General features: G+C 37.1%; 1 protein-coding gene across 1 annotated transcript in view; it reads left to right on the top strand.

Annotated features, from left to right (window-relative positions):
• Positions 1-14,995, top strand: part of greb1l (GREB1 like retinoic acid receptor coactivator) — a 57,870-nt gene extending 42,875 nt beyond the window's left edge. The window contains exons 19-34 of the mRNA XM_039677486.2: positions 91-227; positions 388-727; positions 1,024-1,139; positions 2,112-2,362; positions 2,452-2,984; positions 4,351-4,453; positions 4,592-4,747; positions 4,838-4,983; positions 5,109-5,270; positions 6,962-7,166; positions 7,268-7,436; positions 7,525-7,731; positions 7,851-7,992; positions 10,911-11,111; positions 11,408-11,546; positions 13,073-14,995. Of these exons, the coding sequence (XP_039533420.2) occupies positions 91-227; positions 388-727; positions 1,024-1,139; positions 2,112-2,362; positions 2,452-2,984; positions 4,351-4,453; positions 4,592-4,747; positions 4,838-4,983; positions 5,109-5,270; positions 6,962-7,166; positions 7,268-7,436; positions 7,525-7,731; positions 7,851-7,992; positions 10,911-11,111; positions 11,408-11,546; positions 13,073-13,236 (3,171 nt within the window). The 3' untranslated portion in view covers positions 13,237-14,995. The remainder of the gene's footprint in view (positions 1-90; positions 228-387; positions 728-1,023; positions 1,140-2,111; positions 2,363-2,451; positions 2,985-4,350; positions 4,454-4,591; positions 4,748-4,837; positions 4,984-5,108; positions 5,271-6,961; positions 7,167-7,267; positions 7,437-7,524; positions 7,732-7,850; positions 7,993-10,910; positions 11,112-11,407; positions 11,547-13,072) is intronic.
• Positions 14,996-21,242: the final 6,247 nt, after the last annotated feature.

Consider the following 21,242-nt stretch of genomic DNA (forward strand, 5'->3'; position numbering starts at 1 on the left):
ATTCATAGATTAACAGAATCTTCAAGCAATAGCTAAGTATTGTGATTGTGCTCACTAAACTAAAATAATTTTTCTTTTTGCATGTAACAGCAGGGTGAGGCTTCTCCTAAGGACCTTGTCTACTTTGGGCTGAAGGACTACAGCAAGTCCCTACAGTGGGGAGTGGCAAGTCCAATCCTTCGATGTGACGACGCCTTTGAGCGGATGGTCAAAACCCTGCTGCAGAGGTCAGTCCGTTCTTCATATTCACGCAGCGATGTCGAAAATAAAAATACAACATCAAAATGGGAATTTCGAGTGAATTACCTTCCCTTTTAACTGCTCAACTGCTTTTTAACTGTTCATCTCAGAACCACTTTCAAGTTTATCCCTCTCCATTGTTTTCAGGCACCCGCATTTGCACAGTATGGTGATCCGCAGCTACCTGTTGATACAGCAGTACACAGAGGCTCTGATGGCCCTCACAGCGGCCCCCTCACTGCGGGATCACGTGACCCCTCAGACGCTCGCAATGGTGGAGGATCTGCTGAGCGTGCCGGGACGCAGCAGGCACGGGTGCGGGCACATGCTGCTGGTGCGCGTGCCCTCGCTGCAGCTGGCACGGCTGGCGCAGGAGCGGCTGGAAGAGGCCCGGGACAAGCTGGGACTACAGTACCGCTTTGCAGTGCTGCTGGGAAGCCCTGCGGCGGAGATCAGCCTGCCTGTCCACTTCTGTGCCCGCCTGAGGGTAAGAACCAGATCCCCTCATGAGGATGTTCTATTTAGAACCAGAAATGGTTCCATCCCCCGCTTCATATATGGAACTCCAAAATGGTTCTATATAAAACCATTTTTTTTTTTTTGGTAAAAGGTTCTATTGGCCAAGCACGGAACCCCAGGGTTCTATATAGAACCCAGAGGAATGAGAATGAGTGTATAGAACCTTTTAGGGGTTCCAAATATGTAGCGCTGATAGAACCTTTTAAGGTTCTATATAGAACCTTTTCTTCTAAGAGTGTGGAATAAATAACATATGCATTTCAGGCTTGGAGGGGCTCTAAAAATGAAGAGTGGGTCCCGCAAACATATGAAGATCTGGAAGGGCTTCCATGCATTGTCATCCTCACGGGAAAAGATCCTCTAGGAGAGACCTTCCCAAGGTATTCCATGCCAACTCTGTGATGTTATATTTTTATACACGTACAAAAAAATGTATCACAGTTTTAATAAAAAAATTAAAAAATATATATTAATATAATCTTAATATTAATATAATAAAAAAATATTTAAAAAATATTAAGCAGCACAACTGTTTTCAATGTTAATAATGTAAGAAACATTTGTTGTGCACCAAATCAGCATATTAGAATGATTTTTGAATTATCATGTGACATTGAAGACTTGAGTAATGATGCTGAACATTTAGCTTTGCATCACAGAAATAAATTACATTTTAATATATATTAAAAAAGAAAACAGTTATTTTAAATTGTCATAATATTTCACAATATTACTTTTTTATTGTATTTTTTTATTTAACATCTTTCTGGTAAAAACATTGTTTTTTACTTCGTTAAATCTGTCTTAAATAAAATTACCTTTAAAAAATACATTTTTGAAACAAACAATTATTATTATTTTTTTTGTAAAAATATTATTTATTTTCAAATTTAAAATAATAATCCAAGTTATACATGAAAAACTGCAACCTTGAAACCTTGCAGTCTCCTCAGGCTTGATTCAGGTGACAGATATCTAGTTCAAATATGAGAGAGATATTAATATTATCTGACATTTCACGATGACCCGGACAAATGAAATGATGCGCAGTGCTTTCCAGTCTTTCGGCTCTCTTTTTATTCTGTTAAAAGAGCACCACCTTGTGGTTACAACAGTTGTTAGAGCTACATTTCTAAAATATTGATGTTAGATTGAAATATAAAGAAAATCTTTCAGGATTTTTTTGGAACCGCTTTCCCTGTAATTTTAATTTAACGGTCCAGTAGCATTATTCCAATACATGTTTGGCTTTTTTCGAGATAAGATTCTACAGGATAAACTAAACTACAGTATTTTTGACTTTTGAAAGGGTCGCATACAGACTGAGCGTGTTTGTGTGTGTTTTTGTTCAGGTCACTGAAGTACTGTGACTTGCGGCTGATTGACTCCAGCTACCTGACACGCACGGCACTGGAACAGGAAGTGGGTTTGGCCTGCTCGTATGTGACACGCAGAGTAATACCCGAGACGAAAACTGCCGCGAGTAGAGAAGAGAGACCGAGAGACGATGAGAGGAGCTCAGGAGAAACGACAGAACATGATGATCTCCATATGGAGCTGGAAAGACCACCCAGCAATGCCAGTGCTGCAACCAGGACCTCTGGTGAGTGAAACTGGAAACAAGTTGAGCCTGACTCTTGTCTTGTGTGGTCCTTATATAACTCATAAAATCTTCTCTTATCTAATCCTCAGGCTCTACCACAGAAAATGGCGTCAGTTCTTCAAGTGTACTCGACAAATCCGCCTCACACAGCGACCCGTCAGGTAGCAGAAATTTAATGGACTCTTGCACCTCTCCCATTCGCTTCAAACAGGAGTGTGACTCCCAGGCAGCCTCCTCTTCCGCCACGTCCACGTTCTCCTCTGCCTCCTCGTCCTCTTCCTCGTCCTCCTCCTCTCCGGCAGCTCAGAGACCGAGCCAGTCCACGCAGGCTCCACGTGAGTGTAACAGGACGCAGGTCTTTCCCCGGACGGCGGTTCTCTCTCGGGCGGCGTACGCCCTGCTGGCGCCTGAGACGCTGGGTCAGCCCAGTTCAGCATCTCTGTTGCCTCACAGTGATGTGGCGTGGAGCAGTCCACTCAGACCGCCTGTTCCTCACGGTCTCGGCGGAGCAGAGCAGTCCCTCTACTATCGCCAGTGGACCACAGCCAGGCAGCACCACGCGGATTACGAAGTGCCGGCTGCGCCCCATCCCAGGAGACTGCTGTTGAGTGGGCCACCACAGGTGAGATGGAGCTTAAAAGGGAATCAAATGTATTTTGATAATGTTTCATTGGTGGTTTTTGTTAAGGTAGTCATCACAATGACTGCTACTATGATGTTTAATAACAATAAAGTGATCAAAAATACATGTAGAGTACACAAAATATTACTAATTTAAAAATATATATAAAGTTAAATATTAAAAAAACATAGAAAATATAGATTTTCAATAAACAAAGTTCAATTAACAAAAAAGCTAAATAAAAGCAGTTCAAATATATACAATACACATTTAAAATGTAGAAAATATACAAAATAGTTTTATTAAAAATGTGTAATATTCAGAATAAACAATTTAAATACAAAAATAGTTACAAATGAAATATTTGTACAAATAGTTAAAATATACAGAATATACAATTAAGGTACACAAAATGAAAAAAAAATATTTATCTATAAAAATCTATTAAAATATAGTTAAAATATACAAAATAATTTTACATTATAGAATGTTAAAATATTAAGTGCTTAAAAACTTAAGCAAAATATATAGAAAAAAATACAAATTAAGTATTTTAAAAAATACATTTTATTACATCATAAAAAATATCCTACAGTATTCTTATTCTTTCTTAGTAGTGAAGTGATTTTAAATTAGAATACACAAAATATTACTCATTTTAAAAGATTTATAAAGTTAAATATTTAAAAAATATGTACAAAATATAAATTTTCAATAAACAAAATGTGCAAAAATTAAATAAATAAAAAAAGCTAAATATTAAAAAGTAATTCAAATAAATACAATACACAGTTAAAATACAAAAAAATTTACAAAATTGTTTAATTAAAAAAATTATAATATTCAGAATACACAATTTAAATTAAAAAATAGTTGCAATTAAATATTTTTACAAATAGTTAAAATATGCAGAATACACAATTAAGGTACATAAAATGAAAAAAAATATTTATCTATAAAAATCTATTAAAATATAGTTAAAATATACAAAATTATTTTACATTATAAAATGTTAATTAAGTGTTTAAAACCTTTTAACTAATAAAAACTTAAGCAAAATATATACAATTTTTTTATTTAAAAAAAAATTAACAAAATGATCCTACTGTATTCTTATTCTTTCTTTGTAGTGGTCAAAAGTGATATTTATATTAGAATGCACCGAATATTTTAGCAAATATTTTATTTAACCTTTTCAAATATGCAAAAAATAACAAAATAGGATAATTATTATTTACCATGCCTGACCAATTAGAGACAAAGTCTGTTGTTAAGCCACGACCATTTACGATGACCTTTGTTTCATGCTAATTGTCCTCTTTGCCGAGCATCCAGTTGCTCATTCTCCATTTTGGCTCTGTGTTAGGTTGGAAAAACAGGTGCGTATCTGCAGTTTCTACGAATTCTGTTCCGAATGCTGATTCGCCTTCTGGAGGTGGACGTGTACGATGAAGAAGAGCTGGAGGAGGGTAAGCTTCCTTTTCCTTTTTTCGCCCAGCCATACATACTCCAGGCATTCTCCATGCTTTTAAATACAGCTCTATTCGATCCATCTGATCATCCCTCTCTTGATCTTTTCATTAATGACCTTAAATTTATTTCTCTAGACGTGCAAGACAAATCAAAGTTCCCCCCTGCTAGTGGACTGCAGTGGCCTGACGTGGAGGACATCCACAGACTGCCATTTGACCTCTACCTCCGTGACCATAAGTTCAGTAATGCCAGCCCAGTGTATACAAACAGGATGCCAAAGACCCTGAGCGGTATTGAACTTCTCTGTTATTATGGTGTCCCTTGTTTCAAAGCTTGCAAATATTATACAAGTATGCTCATGTGCTGTTTTGCATCTGCAGGGGTTAAAATAGAAAGAGTAGAGGCAGAAGGCGAGCCACCGAAGAGAAACACAGTGTCTGTAAGACTCAGCCTGTTTGCTGCCCACAATGCATTTCACCACTGTGAGCAGTGCCACCATTACAGCGAGCCTGCTCCTGCCGCTCAGGTGAGGACATATCGATCGATCATGTGATCCATCAACATATTTATGCATAAAATGACGGCTCCTAAAGTAATAGCATGTCTAGAAAGACATATGGCTGTAGTAAGATGTTCTGTGTCTGATTCTAGCTGTCCGAATGCACCTTCCACGCCTTCACGTTCTGCTCATCTATGCTGGGAGAGGAAGTCCAGCTGCACTTTATCATTCCTAAAGCCAAAGAGCCTCATTTTGTCTTCAGCCAGCAGGGCAGTCACTTAGAAAGCATGCGGCTCCCACTGCTCTCAGACAAGGTGAGAGACACACGCTTAGTGTACTTGTTAAAGAGAAGTGTGACAAATAACACAGAAAAAAATCAATAGCCTTTTTGCCATTTGGTTAGTTCGCTTAAATCAAAAATGAAAAATGCTGTCATTTACTCGCCCTCATGTTGTTGTTTAAAACCTGAAAAAGGACAATTACGACAAAAAAATCTGTAAAGTATTTCATATGATTTGTTCTGTCTTGTGAAATAATATGAGCACACAAGTTTTGTAATAATAAATGGCCAAGTAAATTATGACAGAATTACATTTTTGTGTGAATTGTCCCTTTAAGGGGTGCCATAGATTAAACACTAGATGTCCTAAGCATGCGTCAAAAACGCCGCCATCTTGGAACAGGGGTCATAGGAAGTAGCTTGGTAACGCTGCTATCTCTGCCTGTACTTCGAAGTCATGGATTTTCAGACTTTTGTGCTGCGAATTGATGTTCACACGAACAAAATCTGAACTTGGAAGAATGTTTAAAAAAAACGTTTTTAATTTTCTCCGGACTCTACTGGAACGAACCAAAAAAAAACTTGAAAATCACATTCATGACGATTTATGGGGATTTTATTTCCGTTAGACCTTTGCCTACATTGACGCTTATGCATTAAAGAGGAGGGTCTCCCCTGTACCATGATGGCGGCTCTATTGACACATTCGTTCTAATGAACTCACGTAGCCAAGGCGACATCTAGTGTATATGTCTATGAAGGGGTGCAAGCTAATATATATATTTTGTATATATAGTATATGATATTATTATTATTAACAAGTGAATGCCCCCAAAATAGCTATGAATATATATATATATATATATATATATATATATATATATATATACTGTATATATATATATATATATACTGTATGTATATATATATACTGTATATATATATATATATATATATATATATAATATATACATACATAGAAATACAGTAAAAATACAGCAATACAGTAAAACAGAAATATTATCAACTATTATCCAATATTTTACCAATTTAAACTATATATGTGTGTGTGTGTGTGTGTGTGCGTGTATACAATACATATAGTATATATATATATATATATATATATATATATATATATATATATATATATATATATACAGTACTGTGTGTGTGTATATATATATATATATAATTATTATTATTATGCTCTTAATAATAATAATAATAATAATAATTATATATATATATATAATTATTATTAAGACAAGTGTATGCCCACCAAAATAGCTAATTAGGTAAATGGCTATAATCATAATTAGCCAATAATATTTAGATAATCATGTAATAATTTGCGTAATTAAAGATTTTTAAAAAAAGGTAGCTTATGCCTAACAAATATAGATAAATACATCTGAAGAGTGGTTCTAAAACAAACATGAACAGAGATTTTCAAAGGATATTTACTAAATGCCACAAAATGAAAGCCACAAAACTGACCAGGAACAACTGTCTGTTATACTGTCTTTATACCCCGTGCATTCAAGGTCAGTACAAAATAAATTTAGAAGTACATCCTGATGTAAGGAACACCTGGTTACCTGAGCAATGCACAAAAATCTGTGGTTGCCGAGTCATCACTCCCGTTTTTTTTTTTTTTACATTATTTTCTGAACAAAGTGCTCAAGTCTTAAAGTGACTATGTTGCTCTGTTTGCCGACTCAGGAGTCTGGCTTGCTGAAAAGTCCAATCTTCACACCCACAACGGGTCGCCAAGAGCACGGCCTTCTCAACATCTACCATGCCATGGAGGGAGCCGAGCACCTGCACATTTTGGTGGTCAAGCAGTATGAAATGCCACTCTACAGGAAATACTGGCCCAACCACATCCTTCTAGTGCTGCCCGCCATGTTCAACAACTCAGGAGTGGGTGAGTATCGGTCACGGCTGCGTTTCTCCTTTGCATTGGAAAAATCGACCTGTCTATAACACACACAGTTCCTTCCTTTTGTGATTGACGATATGTTTCAGGAGCGGCTCGATTCATGATCAAGGAACTGTCCTACCACAACCTGGATCTGGAGAGGAACAGGCAAGAGGAGCAGGGCGTCAAACGGCAGGACGTGTGGCCCTTCATAGTCATGATGGATGACTCCTGCGTCCTGTGGAACGCTCATCAGCCTGGACCTGAGGGCAACATGTATGGAGTGATGGATGGATGAATGTACGGATTTGTTCATTAGAATGTCTTCGTTGTCTAACATCCATGGGTTTTCTGTCTCCCTCAGTGAGGTGATGAACGTGTCATTGAAGAGCGTTCTACAACACATGGAGGACACCCCTAAGATCTCTCTGTATGCCATGTGTGGCCTGCGGAAATGGAGCAGTAGTTTGTCCTCTCAAGCTCCCACGAGGCCTTTCTCTCGCTGCCACCTGCATGACCTCATCATGTTGAACGTTGACCTCACTCAGAACGTCCAGTATGACCTCAACCGGTGAGTGTTTGCATTCTGAGGAGTGCAATATACATGTAAACATACATATAGGTTTTTTTTTTGGCTAACTATTTTTCTTCTTAACAGTCTGAACCTAACGTATGTGTTTGTGTATGTAGGTTCACATGTGAAGAGGTGGACTTCAACCTGAGGGCAAACAGCAGTGGTCTTCTGCTCTGTCGGTTCAATCACTTCAGCATCATGAAGAAACACATCCCCATCGGAGGACATAAAGACTTCCTCATCAAGCCCAAACTCATGGTGAGATTCGTAATCTCCCTTCAGAACAGAAAGTCCACTTCAAAATTATAACATACAAAACACTAATATTAGCTTGTTAGCATAGAGTTAATGGTAGTTACATTATGCGTTCACTAGTGGACGCTACAAAACCATTTGCCATTTCATTACACATGAACATGCAATCTTAAACAATTCACCTTTATATCTCCCTAGAATTTACAATGTTTGCCTACATTTGTGCAATTTCTATAATTAAATCTAGGTAAGAAATGAATACTTTTATTCAGAAAAGATGCATTGAATTGATCAAAAGTGACAGTAAAGTATCCTGGGGAAATGTATCACGGTTTCCTCAGAAATATGAAGCAGAAAAACATTGATAAATATAGCTGCAAGCAGCCATTACCGGGGCCAAGCGCAAGAAGCGGCAACATATGCCAAAATGGCAAGGAGTGGCAGACCAACTGTAGCAAGGAGCAATTAAGGGCATTTTGAGAGAACTTTGGGCAAATGGCTAAAAAAATCACATAAACATTAACTTATAAGATGATTTAATGGGTTATCACTTTCGAACAATAGGTGGCGCAGTTACGAAATAGATGTGATGTGGTCAGAGGGAGGTGACAATGACACATGCAAAGTTTGGTGTCAAAATGTGAAGGCATTGCAGAGATAAAGCCTAAATAGTAATTTTGGCAGCATGCCTAAATTTTGATGCTGTGGTATACAAAAACGGTTTTGTCTATCATCGTGCAATTCATAACTTTTAGTCGGCACGGTCTGGAGATGATACTATTCAATTTTCGTGAAAATCGAACAAACGGTCTAGGAGGAGTTCGAAAAAGAAGGTTTTTCAAAGAAATAAAGATGGCGAACAGGACGTTTGTCTGATTATGGAAAACCTGATATCTATGTTTTCGGCATAACCGAAGGAATCTATTAAGATCAGTTTCATTGCAATAGGCAAATTTATTCAAAAGTTATTAGCGTTCTCAGAAATTAATGATAACTTTTGACCAACAGGTGGCGCTGTCTCAAAATCTTTTGAGTACCTTCAGGGCATGCTGCTTATGGCACACACTGAGTTTTGTAATATTACACCAATGCATTTGTTTAGTATAGCATTTTATTTCACAAAACTCTATTGAAGTCAATGGGAATTTCACGTTTTGTTCTATTATAGCGCCACCAAGAGGCTCAGTCCCACAATTTTTTTTATGTGTCCTCAGAGTGACCCCATACATATGTGTGTCAATTTTGGTGCAAATATCTCAATTCACTTCCGAGTTATAAACATTTATATGAAAAAACACATAAAAAATGACTGACACATGACTTTGTTTGAATTTTACTACCCCTTACTATCAATATTTTCGCATTTGGGCATTTGCATATAGTTAACAAGCTATGATTCCGTGTTTCTGGCGGTGGTTTCGTCTCGATCGGAACAGTGGTTTTGAAGATATCGCCAAGTGTTTTTTTCGCGCTAAATCGCTACACTACACCAACCGTAACACGAAACCCAGCATGTTTAGTATCGTTGGACTCGGCAACGATTCAGGACCTCAAAAATATGACTCCCGTGAAAATAAGTGTACCACACCCAAAGTTATAAGCGTTTGAAAAAAACAATTCACCACTAGGTGGCGCTGTTTCGAAACTTCTCAGGCTTCTTCAGGGCATCGTACTGATGACCCATACCGAGTTTCGTAACAATTCGTTCATGCGTTCAAAAAATACAGCATTTTAGCACATAATTCAAAATGGCCGACAGCCAAAATGGCCGATCTGGGAAAATTGGATATCAGTCGACTCGGCATGATGCCCTGAATCTAACGAAATGAAGTTTATGATTTTTGGACAAACCGTTCAGAAGTTACGAGCAAAAATAGCCATTTTTCATATCTCCGGACCACTAGGTGGCGCTGCGCCGAAACGCAGCAAGTAGCCTCAGGTCATGCTTGTGATGACATGTACCAAGTTTGGTCTGAATAGGATTAAGCGTTGCGGAGATACAGCCTCACGTCTGTTTTTGCAAGCGCTACGTAAAATTAGTTTGCGTGTTTATCGAAATTGGTTCTTCGAATCATCTTGAATTCCATAACTTTTTGTCAGCACTGCCTGGAGATGATCCGGTGCGATTTTGGTGAAAATCGGACAAACCGTCTAGGACGAGTTCGCAAAAGTAGGTTTTTTGGAAAATTCAAAATGGCGGCCATTTTTTTATGACGGAAAATGACGTCATAGGGTGCGATCGAATTGGCATGAGCTCAGGAACAAGATGAAAAAAGAATTTTGTTGATAGGCCTTACGGTTCAAAAGTTATTAGCATAATAAAAGTGAAACTTTGGACAGTTGGTGGCGCTAGAGGGAATGAGTTAGAGACACCAAAATTGTTGTATTTAATGATGGGACTGTCCTCTATCAGAATGTCAAATCAAAACAACTTTCCCGCAAACCGGTCTATGGGCTGCCATAGACGCCCAGTCGGAAGAAGAATAATAATAATAATAATAATAATAATAATAAGAACCGGCACAGATACAATAGGTGCCTCCGCACCTTCGGTGCTTGGCCCCTAATAATAAGAAATGTGCAGAAATATGCATATCAGTGATTTCTGAAGGATCATGTGACACTAACGAGTAATAAATTCAGCTTTGCATCACAGGAATAAACTACCTTTTAAAATATATTCAAATAGAAAACACTTATTTTAAATTGCAATAATATTTCACAATATTACTTCTATTTACTGAATGTTTATCAAATTACCCCTAACATTTGGATGTTAGTGTGTATATTATGTTATATTATGATTTTTTTATTTGTCACATTTTGTGGGGTTTAAAAACTGTTGTTTATGCAGAATAGTACCATTGTAAGAGACTAACAGCTCTAAAACAACCTCTTCCTCCTCGTCTGTTTCCCTGCAGAGGATGGAGACCCCGGTGAATGTGTGTGAATCTCAGTATGTGTGCGCTCCGGACAGTGAACACACACTTCTGTCTGCGCCGGCTCAGTTCCTGCTGGAGAAGTTTCTGCAGTCCTGCAGCCACCGCCTCTTTCCTCTGGCCCACTGTAACAGCGCTAACCCCGTGCTGTCCATAGATGGCTACCTCAACCTCGGCCCCGAGGTAAAAATATCAGATCGGGGTCTCACACCTCAAGGTTCACCCAAAAATGAACATGTTTTGATTAATTACTTTCCTAAATATCACTTCAAATCTCTGTGCTGTTTTGTTTTATTCTTCATAAAACACAAAAGGGGAACTTTTGAAGAAAGTTCATGCCGCTCTTTTTCATAAAACAACAGTTAACTATCAACCAATAAGCATTGACTGGTCAGGGAATGAATTGGAGATGCACTATTGACTCAAAGCAGATTCTGTTGTGCATGTTATTTCAGTTGTCGTGTTTTCTTTGTTTACAGATCCAGGTGTGTTACGTGAGCTCGCGTCCTCACTCTGTGAATGTGGATCATCAATGCGTGGTCTTCAGTGGGCTGCTGCTCTACTTGTGTGACTCCTTTGTCGTTTCAAGCCTCCTGAAGAAATTCAACTTCCTCAAAGGTGAGGCTCGATTCCTTACAACTGGAATATACTAAATATTATGAAGATTAAAGTGCTCCTATTATGCTATTTTATGCTATTTTTCGTCTGAAGATTCAGTCAAATCCCTCCTTTCACTCTTAGAAGAAAAAGTTCTATATAGAACCTTAAAAGGTTCTATCAGCGCTACGTATTTGGAACCCCTAAAAGGTTCTATACAGAACTCTTTTTAAGGGTTCAATAACAAGAACCCTTTAGAGTTCTTTGTAACCAGGAAAAAGGTTCTATATGGAACCTTTTGGGTTCATTCATTGTCATTTATTTTGTCCTTTCCGGATTAAATATTTCATATTATTGACAAACATCAAGACCCTAAAATGTATTTATGAATGTATGTGAATGATCACAAAATTCAAGATATTTATATCATTTTATGTAGCGAAGAGTGCCATTTCAGTTTTTCTCCTCCAAAAATCAGCATGATTAAAATGTGATATTAAGTTACTATAACAGTTTAATAAACAATAATTTAATAACAACTTCAAAATGTTGCAGAATAATGTAATATATATGAATGAATAATAGCCTATAAAGAACATTTGTGCTGAAAGGGTTCTTTCTTGTCATTATAGAACCTTTTTTTTTAGCATAAAAGGTTCTTTGGAGTTGAGTAAAGAACCCTATGCTTCATATATAGAACCTTAATGAACCCGTTTTTCTAAGAGTGTACTCTGCTGTGATTGGTCAGATGGCCCAGTCTGTTTTTTATTGGTTTACTGCTTACAGCACGTGTTGGAAATGACACCAATTAGGGATGGGCGTTATAACCAAAATTGTGTTTCATGTTATGATAATTTTATTTCACGATATAGTTATTTATATATGTAGTTATCCTCGAATAATCGTCAAAAAGGCCTTTGTATAATAAATAAACCCAAATACTTTTTTTTTTTTTTGGTAAAAAAGCACCAATATTCACTAACATTCAAAAATTTGACGTCTATAACATTTTTTTATTTGCATTTGTTTTATGGAAAAAATACAGAAAAAAACGGGAATATTATTACAACTTAAAACCATTTTCTATTTGAATATATTTTAAAATGTACTTTTTCCTGTGATGGCGAAGCCGAATTTTAGTATTCATTAGGCTACTCCAGTCTTCAGTGTCACATGATCCTTCAGAAATCATTCTAATATGATGATTTGCTGTTCAATGCTTATTATTACTATAAATGTTTGCTGCTTAATAATATTGTGGAAACCATGACCTTTTTTCCAGGATTCTTTGATGAACACAAATGTTCTAAAGAACATTTTGTAACATTATAAATGTCTTTACCGTCACTTTTAAGCAATTTAATGCATCTTTGCTAACTTAAACATCTCACTGACTCGGTAGTCTCTAATCTTCAAATTCCAAACACTAAACCTTGTTTTTAGAACTAAAAATTCAGAGCTATTATAACAATAATAGCACACCTCTCTAAGCATGATGAGGTCCTTTAAGAAGCTTGAAGTCATTATTAGTTTCACTCATCTTGCAGGAGCCACGCTGTGTGTGATCTGTCAGGACCGGAGCTCCTTGCGTCAGACTATTGTGCGTTTGGAGCTGGAGGATGAGTGGCAGTTTCGTTTGCGAGATGAGTTTCAGACGGCCAACTGCAGCGAGGACCGTCCTCTCTACTTCCTCACTGGCCGCCATATCTAATCTCCACATCTCCATTTCCCTTCAACTGTTGGCCACAGAGAAGATGTTTTTCAGCATCAGAACTCTCAAACTGCTCACAAAGAGAAGAAGTCGGCACTCTCCAGTCGGCACTACCTCAGACAACGTTTGAGGATAGATACTCTGAAGATACTGTGCTGGATACAGATGTTGTGTGTTTCCCCTCTTTTTACTTTTTGAAAAAGCTTTCAGAACATTGTTTGTTGGTGATTTTGCGTGTCCTAACACGCAAGGACAATGCGAAGGACATCATTAGATATGTCCTTCTATATATATATATATATATATATATATATAATCTCAGGGTTTTTTGTCGCAAGACAAAAGGACTTACTACTGCTCTTCTTTCTTTTTGCCCGCTTAATGTAGTTCTCATCATCAACGCCATCTACCATCCTCAAGATGGAAGCTCACGCGACAACACATGATGCTTTTAGGTGTGTAGACTTGGGAGAATTTCATTGGGTAATCCCAACCCATGTGAAAAAAAAACCTAAAAATCTTTTATCTTGCCAAAGATATTACCTGACGTAATCTCCTCAGAGCTGTCAATCATTCATTCAAAGCTCGGATGTTTCAATGAACCCACAAAGTTCACTTACCGATATCAACATTCGCTATCTCTAAAGAAATCTATTCATGATCTTCTCGATTCCAGCCCGCAACAGCCCACGTGCGATGATTGTAAATGGCGGTTGGTACATGCCTGACGTATTAACCACCTCATTATGCTTTTACTGAGGTCATTATTAATCATTATATTTCATCCAAACATTCCTTATTTTGAAGTAGATGGGAATGTTTTGGAGTTGCACACTGTAAATGCCTTAAGATGACGACACAATCCCAAACTCCACTCCAAAAAGAGACAATTCAAATCAGTGAAACAGGAAAGACAAGGCCAAATTTTATAAGGATGAGCTTATATGGTATGTCTGAGAATATGAATGGTTTATCTTTTGGGGTTTATGACTGTTTGGATGTTAAAAGAAAAAGCTTTGTTTACATTTTAAGAAATGCCGATATTAATATATATGACAGACTTTTTTTGTCACTTTGGATTCTGGCTAGTTTTACCTGAAGAGTCACTTTGAGCCTCATGTGTCACAGATCAAATGCATTCTTTTATTTTTCCATGGCACAAAGAATCTACCTAGGACCCATTAGTTTCTGTTTCGGGTGATTTATTTAAAATTAGACCAATGGATCCCCCTTTTCGAGGGATTGTTTTATTTATTGAACAAGCTTCTTGGGCTGATAATCATTGAAATATCAGGAATGTCTTGCTAGGTCAAGTCCTTGAATTAGTCATCAAAAGCTTTGCACACTTCCATTGAAACTTTGTATAGATGACGTATTAGAAATGACCTGATGTAACCCAACGGGAAAAAAAAGTATATGGTTTACATTATTTGTGTTTAGTAAAAAAAAAAAAAATGCATCGGGTCCGATAATGATACTGATTGTAACGATGAAGAAAGCCAAATACCCACTGGACAACCTTTAGAATGTGTCTCATTTGTAGATAATTTGACGTGCACATAAATTATGCAATTTGCTTCTCACAATCTTTGCATCTTTCCTGTCAGCTGTGAATATTGTGAACATATGTAGCACCAAACCATTTGAAATCTTCTACCTCATGATCTACTGGCCGGCTTTGGTTTAGTAAGGATTTGATTTCACAAACGTGTTCTTATCGCTGTTGAGAAAAATGAATGTATTAAAGTGTTATCATCAATCTTATTCTGTTTGTGTAAGTCTTTCAGACAAAAATGTAGAAAGCTCAACTAATAATGTGACCTTTTCAATCGTATATGATATTGTTTAGTTCCGATCCTCGAATTTGTTTGGCTGAGCGATGTTAATGGAGCACTCTGTTTCACTCCGATTGACGAACGTCATTTTGTGTATCGTAGTGGGCATTTTTCAGTTTCTATTTCTGCAAGTTATATAAGGTCTGTCTCAATTCACATACACTATTCAAAGCCATTTTGTTGTATAAATAGTGAATAGTGTGTTCATACTGAATATTTCAACAGCAAAAAGTGCACTCAGATTTAATCACATGGACTATTTTAACAATGTCTTTACTACCTTTCTGGGCCTTGAAAGTGGTTTTTACATTGGAGCTATGTTTACACGGAAACGATTCTGAAGAGAAAACGCAAAAGTGGCGTTGCGTCGTCTTTTTTTATTCTGCGTTTGCGTTTTGTGTGGTAAATCCGCGTGCAAATGGAGGCGCAAAAGTGTGTGAAATTCAATGTAGTATGCACTTCAGGCGGCTAGGAGTGCATACTACAACAACAACAACAATCCACGCGCCTGCGTACAACCTTCACTGTCACGCCCCAGATAGCAAACTGACATTGAATCAACGTGGAAATATGACATCGAAACAACGTTGATCTGACATTGTTTTGCTCATCGAATTAACGTTGAACCAACGTCAGACGCGTCATTCTTTCAAAACTAACGGAAAATCAACTTGAAATCAACGCGTTGTTTCAACGTTATGAAAGCAAACCAATTTTCGATTTTCATTTAGCTTTGAAGAATGCCGCGTCTGACGTTGGTTCAACGTTAATTCGGTGAGCAAAATCAACGTTGTTTCAATGTCATGAGAGACGTCGTTTCCACGTTGATTCAATGTCAGTTTGCTATCTGGGGCAGACTTTTGCGTTTTTACCGTTTACATGGGCAGTGGAGCGTTTTTAAAGATTTCCACTCTGGAGGGTGGTTTCACCTTTTTGCGTTTTTGAGCCTCAAAAACGCTGTCGCCGTGTAAACGAAAGGCACATCCGATAAAATAGTTTTCACCCGCGAGCGTTCTCGTGTATTCTCAGATTTCATAAAAAATATCATTTGTGTTCCGAAGATGAATGGAGGCCTTGAAGGAGTAGTTCATTTTAAAACAAAAATGTTTGGTTCCCAATGAAGTCCATGGAGAAAAATCCTGGAATGTTTTCATCAAAAACCTTAATTTCTTTTCGACTGAAGAAAGAATGACAAGGACACCTTGGATGACATGGGGGTGAGTAAATTATCAGCAAAAGCTTATTCTTTTAAGTTAAAGTATCATATTATCTGAAATCATTACTATATCATCTGGTATTTTGCTTTTTTTTTTAGAACAATTACTGTATCTCCAATTAATTTCGGCTTGTACAAGATGCATAATATTCAAGATTTTATTATTAGCCAGGATGCCTGTCTCTAACAGAGCATGTCTGCATCACCGATGTACCAAAGTGAGGAAACTGAATTTGTGTGTTTGGGAATGTAAGTAGGGCATCTGGCTGTTCAAACTGTACCAAAGCAACATAACAAAGACTGCTATATTTATTTATAAACGACTTTATGTTGTACACTTCGCTTGAAAGCTCACTCTAAAAACACCCACATGCTTTCACCCACGGTAGTCATCGGAGTGGACTGATAATGTGTCACGCTGCTTAATGTGATTAAAGTTCATTGACTCTTGGGTTTAGCCGTGGTCCGATTTTATACTGAGTACCACAATATTTAGGGCAGAGGTGACTGTATACAAGGTTCATTATTGGTTGATGATTTGACACAGCCTAGAACTTTGGTATGTAAGCTGCCAGCTGGGCATTATAAACGTGGCAAACCAGTTCAAATCAATAGACAAACACAGCCAGGTGTTACTGTATTGCATTATTATGATTAGGCTATATAAGAAATATATTACATCTTGTTCATCTGTTCAAAGTTAATACAATTAACATTTTGACATTTAGGATACGGTCACACTGCAGGTGAGGTGAAATAAAGTCATTTCAACACCAATCACTGATATCCAGAATTCCACGTGAGGGATGTGTAAAGGTGACTCGGCTAACGGGGAATGTTGTCAGAACTAGCTCTAAACAATGTTGGGTTGTTTGAACCAAAATTTGGGTGAAATATGGTCAAACAACCCAACATTGGGTTAAAAAAGTAATTTTAACTAAACTTCAACTTTCATTTTCAACTGTACATATTTAATTGCGTTTTTAACCCAACATTTGGGTTTGTCCATATTTGACTCAAATTTGGGTTGAAACAACCCTGCATTTTTTAGAGTGTAAAGTTCTGGCAGGGCTCTCTCAAAGTTATGAGCAAACATTCTTCCAGAAATGTTTATAGTATGTTCGTTTAAAGTTCATTTGTCTTTAATAATGTTCTCAAAATGTTTGCACTACTAAATATTTTAGTTGCACGTGTTTTTAAGAAGGTTCAAAGCCAACATTCCCATAATCTTGGCAAATTATCAAATGGAATGACCTATTAAAGGGTTAGTTTGACCAAACATTTTTGTCATTACTTACCGTCATGTTGTTTCAAACCCTTAAAGGAGGAGTTTACTTTTGAAAAAAAAAACTTTTGCTGATAATTTACTCACCCCCGTGTCATCCAAGATGTCCAGGTCTTTCTTTCTTCAGTTGAAAAGAAATTCAGGTTTTTGATGAAAACATTCCAGGATTTTTCTCCATATAATGGACTTCAATGGGAACCAAATGGTTCAAGGTCCAAAAGACAGTTTCAGTCCAAACTGCAAACCGTTCAAGGGGCTTTAAACGATTCCAGACGATGAATAAGCGTCTTATCAAGCGAAACGATCGCTCATTTTTTTTAAAAAAGTTTAAGTTTTATAAGCTCAAATGGTCGCCTTGCTCTGTACTGCACTGACTCTCCTCTTTGAACTCGTTTATCAAAATGAACAAATCTTTTCCCGAGTCAATTCGTTCGTTTTGTTCGCTGAATGACTTGGAAAAAGATTCGTTGATTTTGATGAACGAGTCGAACAGGAGAGTCACACAGAACAGAGCAAGGCGGGCATTTGAGCTTATAAAACAAACTTTTTTTTAATGAGCGATCGTTTCACTTGATAAGACCCTTATTCATCGTCTGGAATCATTTAAAGCCCTTTGAACAGTTTGCAGTTTGTACTGAAACTGTAAGGCTCATGGCAAGTGGCATTCATTAATGTTTAATTATATATTTCATATAATTATTATAATGATATCAATTATAATAATTATTATTAATATTACACTATCAGTACAAAAGGGCAGGCTATAATTAAATAACCATGTTACTAACATATTGCTTTACGACTAAATTCCATAATTTATTTAAGACCACAAATGCACTTATATTCCATACAAGTACATGTTCATATATTTATTCTACATTGACATGTCTTATATTAAAATCTTATTGCTGCACATGTTAAATACACAATCCTTTTATAAATATTCATAAGGAAAGACATCTTCATGGAAAAAATATGTACACTCACCTAAAGGATATTTAGGAAAACCATAAAACTGTGTTAGACCCCCTTTCACCTTCAGAACTGCCTTAATTCTATGTGGCATTGATTCAACAAGGTGCTGAAAGCATTCTTTAGAAATGTTGGCCCATATTGATAGGACGGCATCTTGCATTTGATGGAGATTTGTGGGATGCACATCCAGGGCATGAAGCTCCCTTTCTACCACATCCCAAAGATGCTCTATTGTTGAGATCTGGTGACTGTGGGGGCCATTTTAGTACAGTCAACTCATTGTCATGTTCAAGAAACCAATTTGAAATGACTCAAGCTTTGTGACATGGTGCATTATCCATAAAGGGATGGACATGGTCAGAAACAATGCTCAGGTAGGCCGTGGTATTTAAACGATGCCCAATTGGCACTAAGGGGCCTAAAGTGTGCCAAGAAATCCCCACACCATTACACCACCACCACCAGCCTGCACAGTGGTAACAAGGCATGATGGATCCATGTTCTAGTTCTGTTTACGCCAAATTCTGACTCTACCATCTGAATGTCTCAACAGAAATCGAGACTCATCAGACCAGGCAACATTATTCCAGTCTTCAACTGTCCATTGCAAATTGTAGCCTCTTTTTCCTATTTGTAGTGGAGATGAGTGGTACCCGGTGGGGTCTTCCGCCTCAAGGTTGTGCGTGTTGTGTCTTCACAAATGCTTTGCTGCATACCTCGGTTGTAACGAGTGGTTATTTCAGTCAAAGTTGCTCTTCTATCAGCTTGAATGAGTCGGCCCATTCTCCTCTGACCTCTCGCATCAACAAGGCATTTTCGCCCACAGGACTGCCGCATACTGGATGTTTTTCACTTTCACACCATTCTTTGTAAACCCTAGAAATGGTTGTGCGTGAAAATCCCAGTAACTGAGCAGATTGTGAAACACTCAGACTGGCCCGTCTGGCACCAACAACCATGCCACTCTCAAAATTGCTTAAATCACCTTTCTTTCCCATTCTGACATTCAGTTTGGAGTTCAGGAGATTGTCTTGACCAGGACCACGCCCCTAAATGCATTGAAGCAACTGCCATGTGATTGGTTGATTAGATAATTGCATTAATAAGAAATTGAACAGGTGTTCCTTATAATCCTTTAGGAGAGTGTATGTTCTGCTACATGTTATGTGATCCATGTTGGGACAGTTACTCAAGACACTTAAAAACAGTGACACATGCTATTTAGTAACAGGATGGACGGAAAGCATTTTTACAGTCCGCAGGAGCAGTCGCGGCTCCAAAGCACTGACAGATAGATGCGCAATATGAAGCAGCACCGTCATAAAAACAGACAAAGGTCAATGTACAACACATGGTTTGAGGTTTTCATAACTAACGTCTAGTAACATTCCTCATTCAAAATCCTCATTTACAATTATATTCGGCCACCGTTTATAAAGAGCTTCCTCAACAAAAATATCACATATCCATCCTGGGTCGAAGTATTCCTGTCATATTCACACAAATAATAACTGCTCCTGTTTTTTTTTCTCTTTCATTTTTTATATAATTGAAGGAGCTATTGGTATGATTTCAATACACCATCATATAAAGAGCCATTTGAGCCTGTAGTAAAGTCCAAGCAAGCATATTTTAGTTTAGACAAACAGTAGTTTAAGTCATTTTCACTTGCACAGAATCCTTGAAGCCAAGTCTTTCTGGTCCAAGAAAACACACTTTAACTTATTATAGGGCACAGGTTGGTGCCTTCAACTATAAACAGTGCTATTTGTACATTCCTAGTAAAAAAATATGATTAATTTACAATGTTGAGCTAGTCAGTGCCAAATAAAACAGTAATGAATGACAAAAAAAAGTGCATGCGATACATTCTTGTGAAAAATAAAAACTTTGATATGATACAATCTTTCCTTGCCTTAAAAAACACAAACTAACAGGAAACAGGAAAAATATCAGAAGTGGGGGTTGTCCCTGAGGGCTACAAAGCTATTTAATTGGAAATATGCCCTCTATAAATACATGGAGACAAGTCTCTACTTCAACTCGCCTTACACACAATTTATTGATACTATAAAGACAATAATAGCTAAATCTTCCTTCCTTAACACTTGGGAAGGACTGAACTGATAAGGCATTGACTTATGGTAATCAATCAATTAAACCTTCATGTTTACATAAGAAGGAGTACTGTTTTCTTCACTTAGGTCCTAGATTTTGAATTGAAAAAAAAAATAAAATCTTATACTTAGCATAAAATAATGCCCTCCAACATTCATGGATACAACCATTTCTACAGTAGTGCAGTTTCTCATCAAAACTGTGGGAATTTTGCATAAAGAACATGACCTTGTTTGGATTAATTTCAATATGGCAATTAGGCAAATTCATTCTCTGTGGCATTCAGTCTTAAAACCAAAACGGCCTAAAATATTTCAAATATTTCTACATCTTTAAGTACCCAGAGATCAGGCAATGCTAATCTTTCAATCAAAAATAAATAAATAAACACTTTTGACATTTTAAAGATTATTATATATATATTTTTTAAATCTAAAAATGACTTCTAAGCAAGCAATTCATGCTTATAAAATAAATACAATTTCTGTTTAATTCTGCAGTGGCATTTCTATCATAATCTTACAAACTCCTAATGCTACATTAATGTGACAAAGTTATATTACATTTAAATTGTAAT

This window comes from Pimephales promelas, chromosome 5 (genome assembly GCF_988280905.1).
Source record: "Pimephales promelas chromosome 5, fPimPro1.hap1.1, whole genome shotgun sequence".
Classification (NCBI taxonomy): domain Eukaryota; kingdom Metazoa; phylum Chordata; class Actinopteri; order Cypriniformes; family Leuciscidae; genus Pimephales; species Pimephales promelas.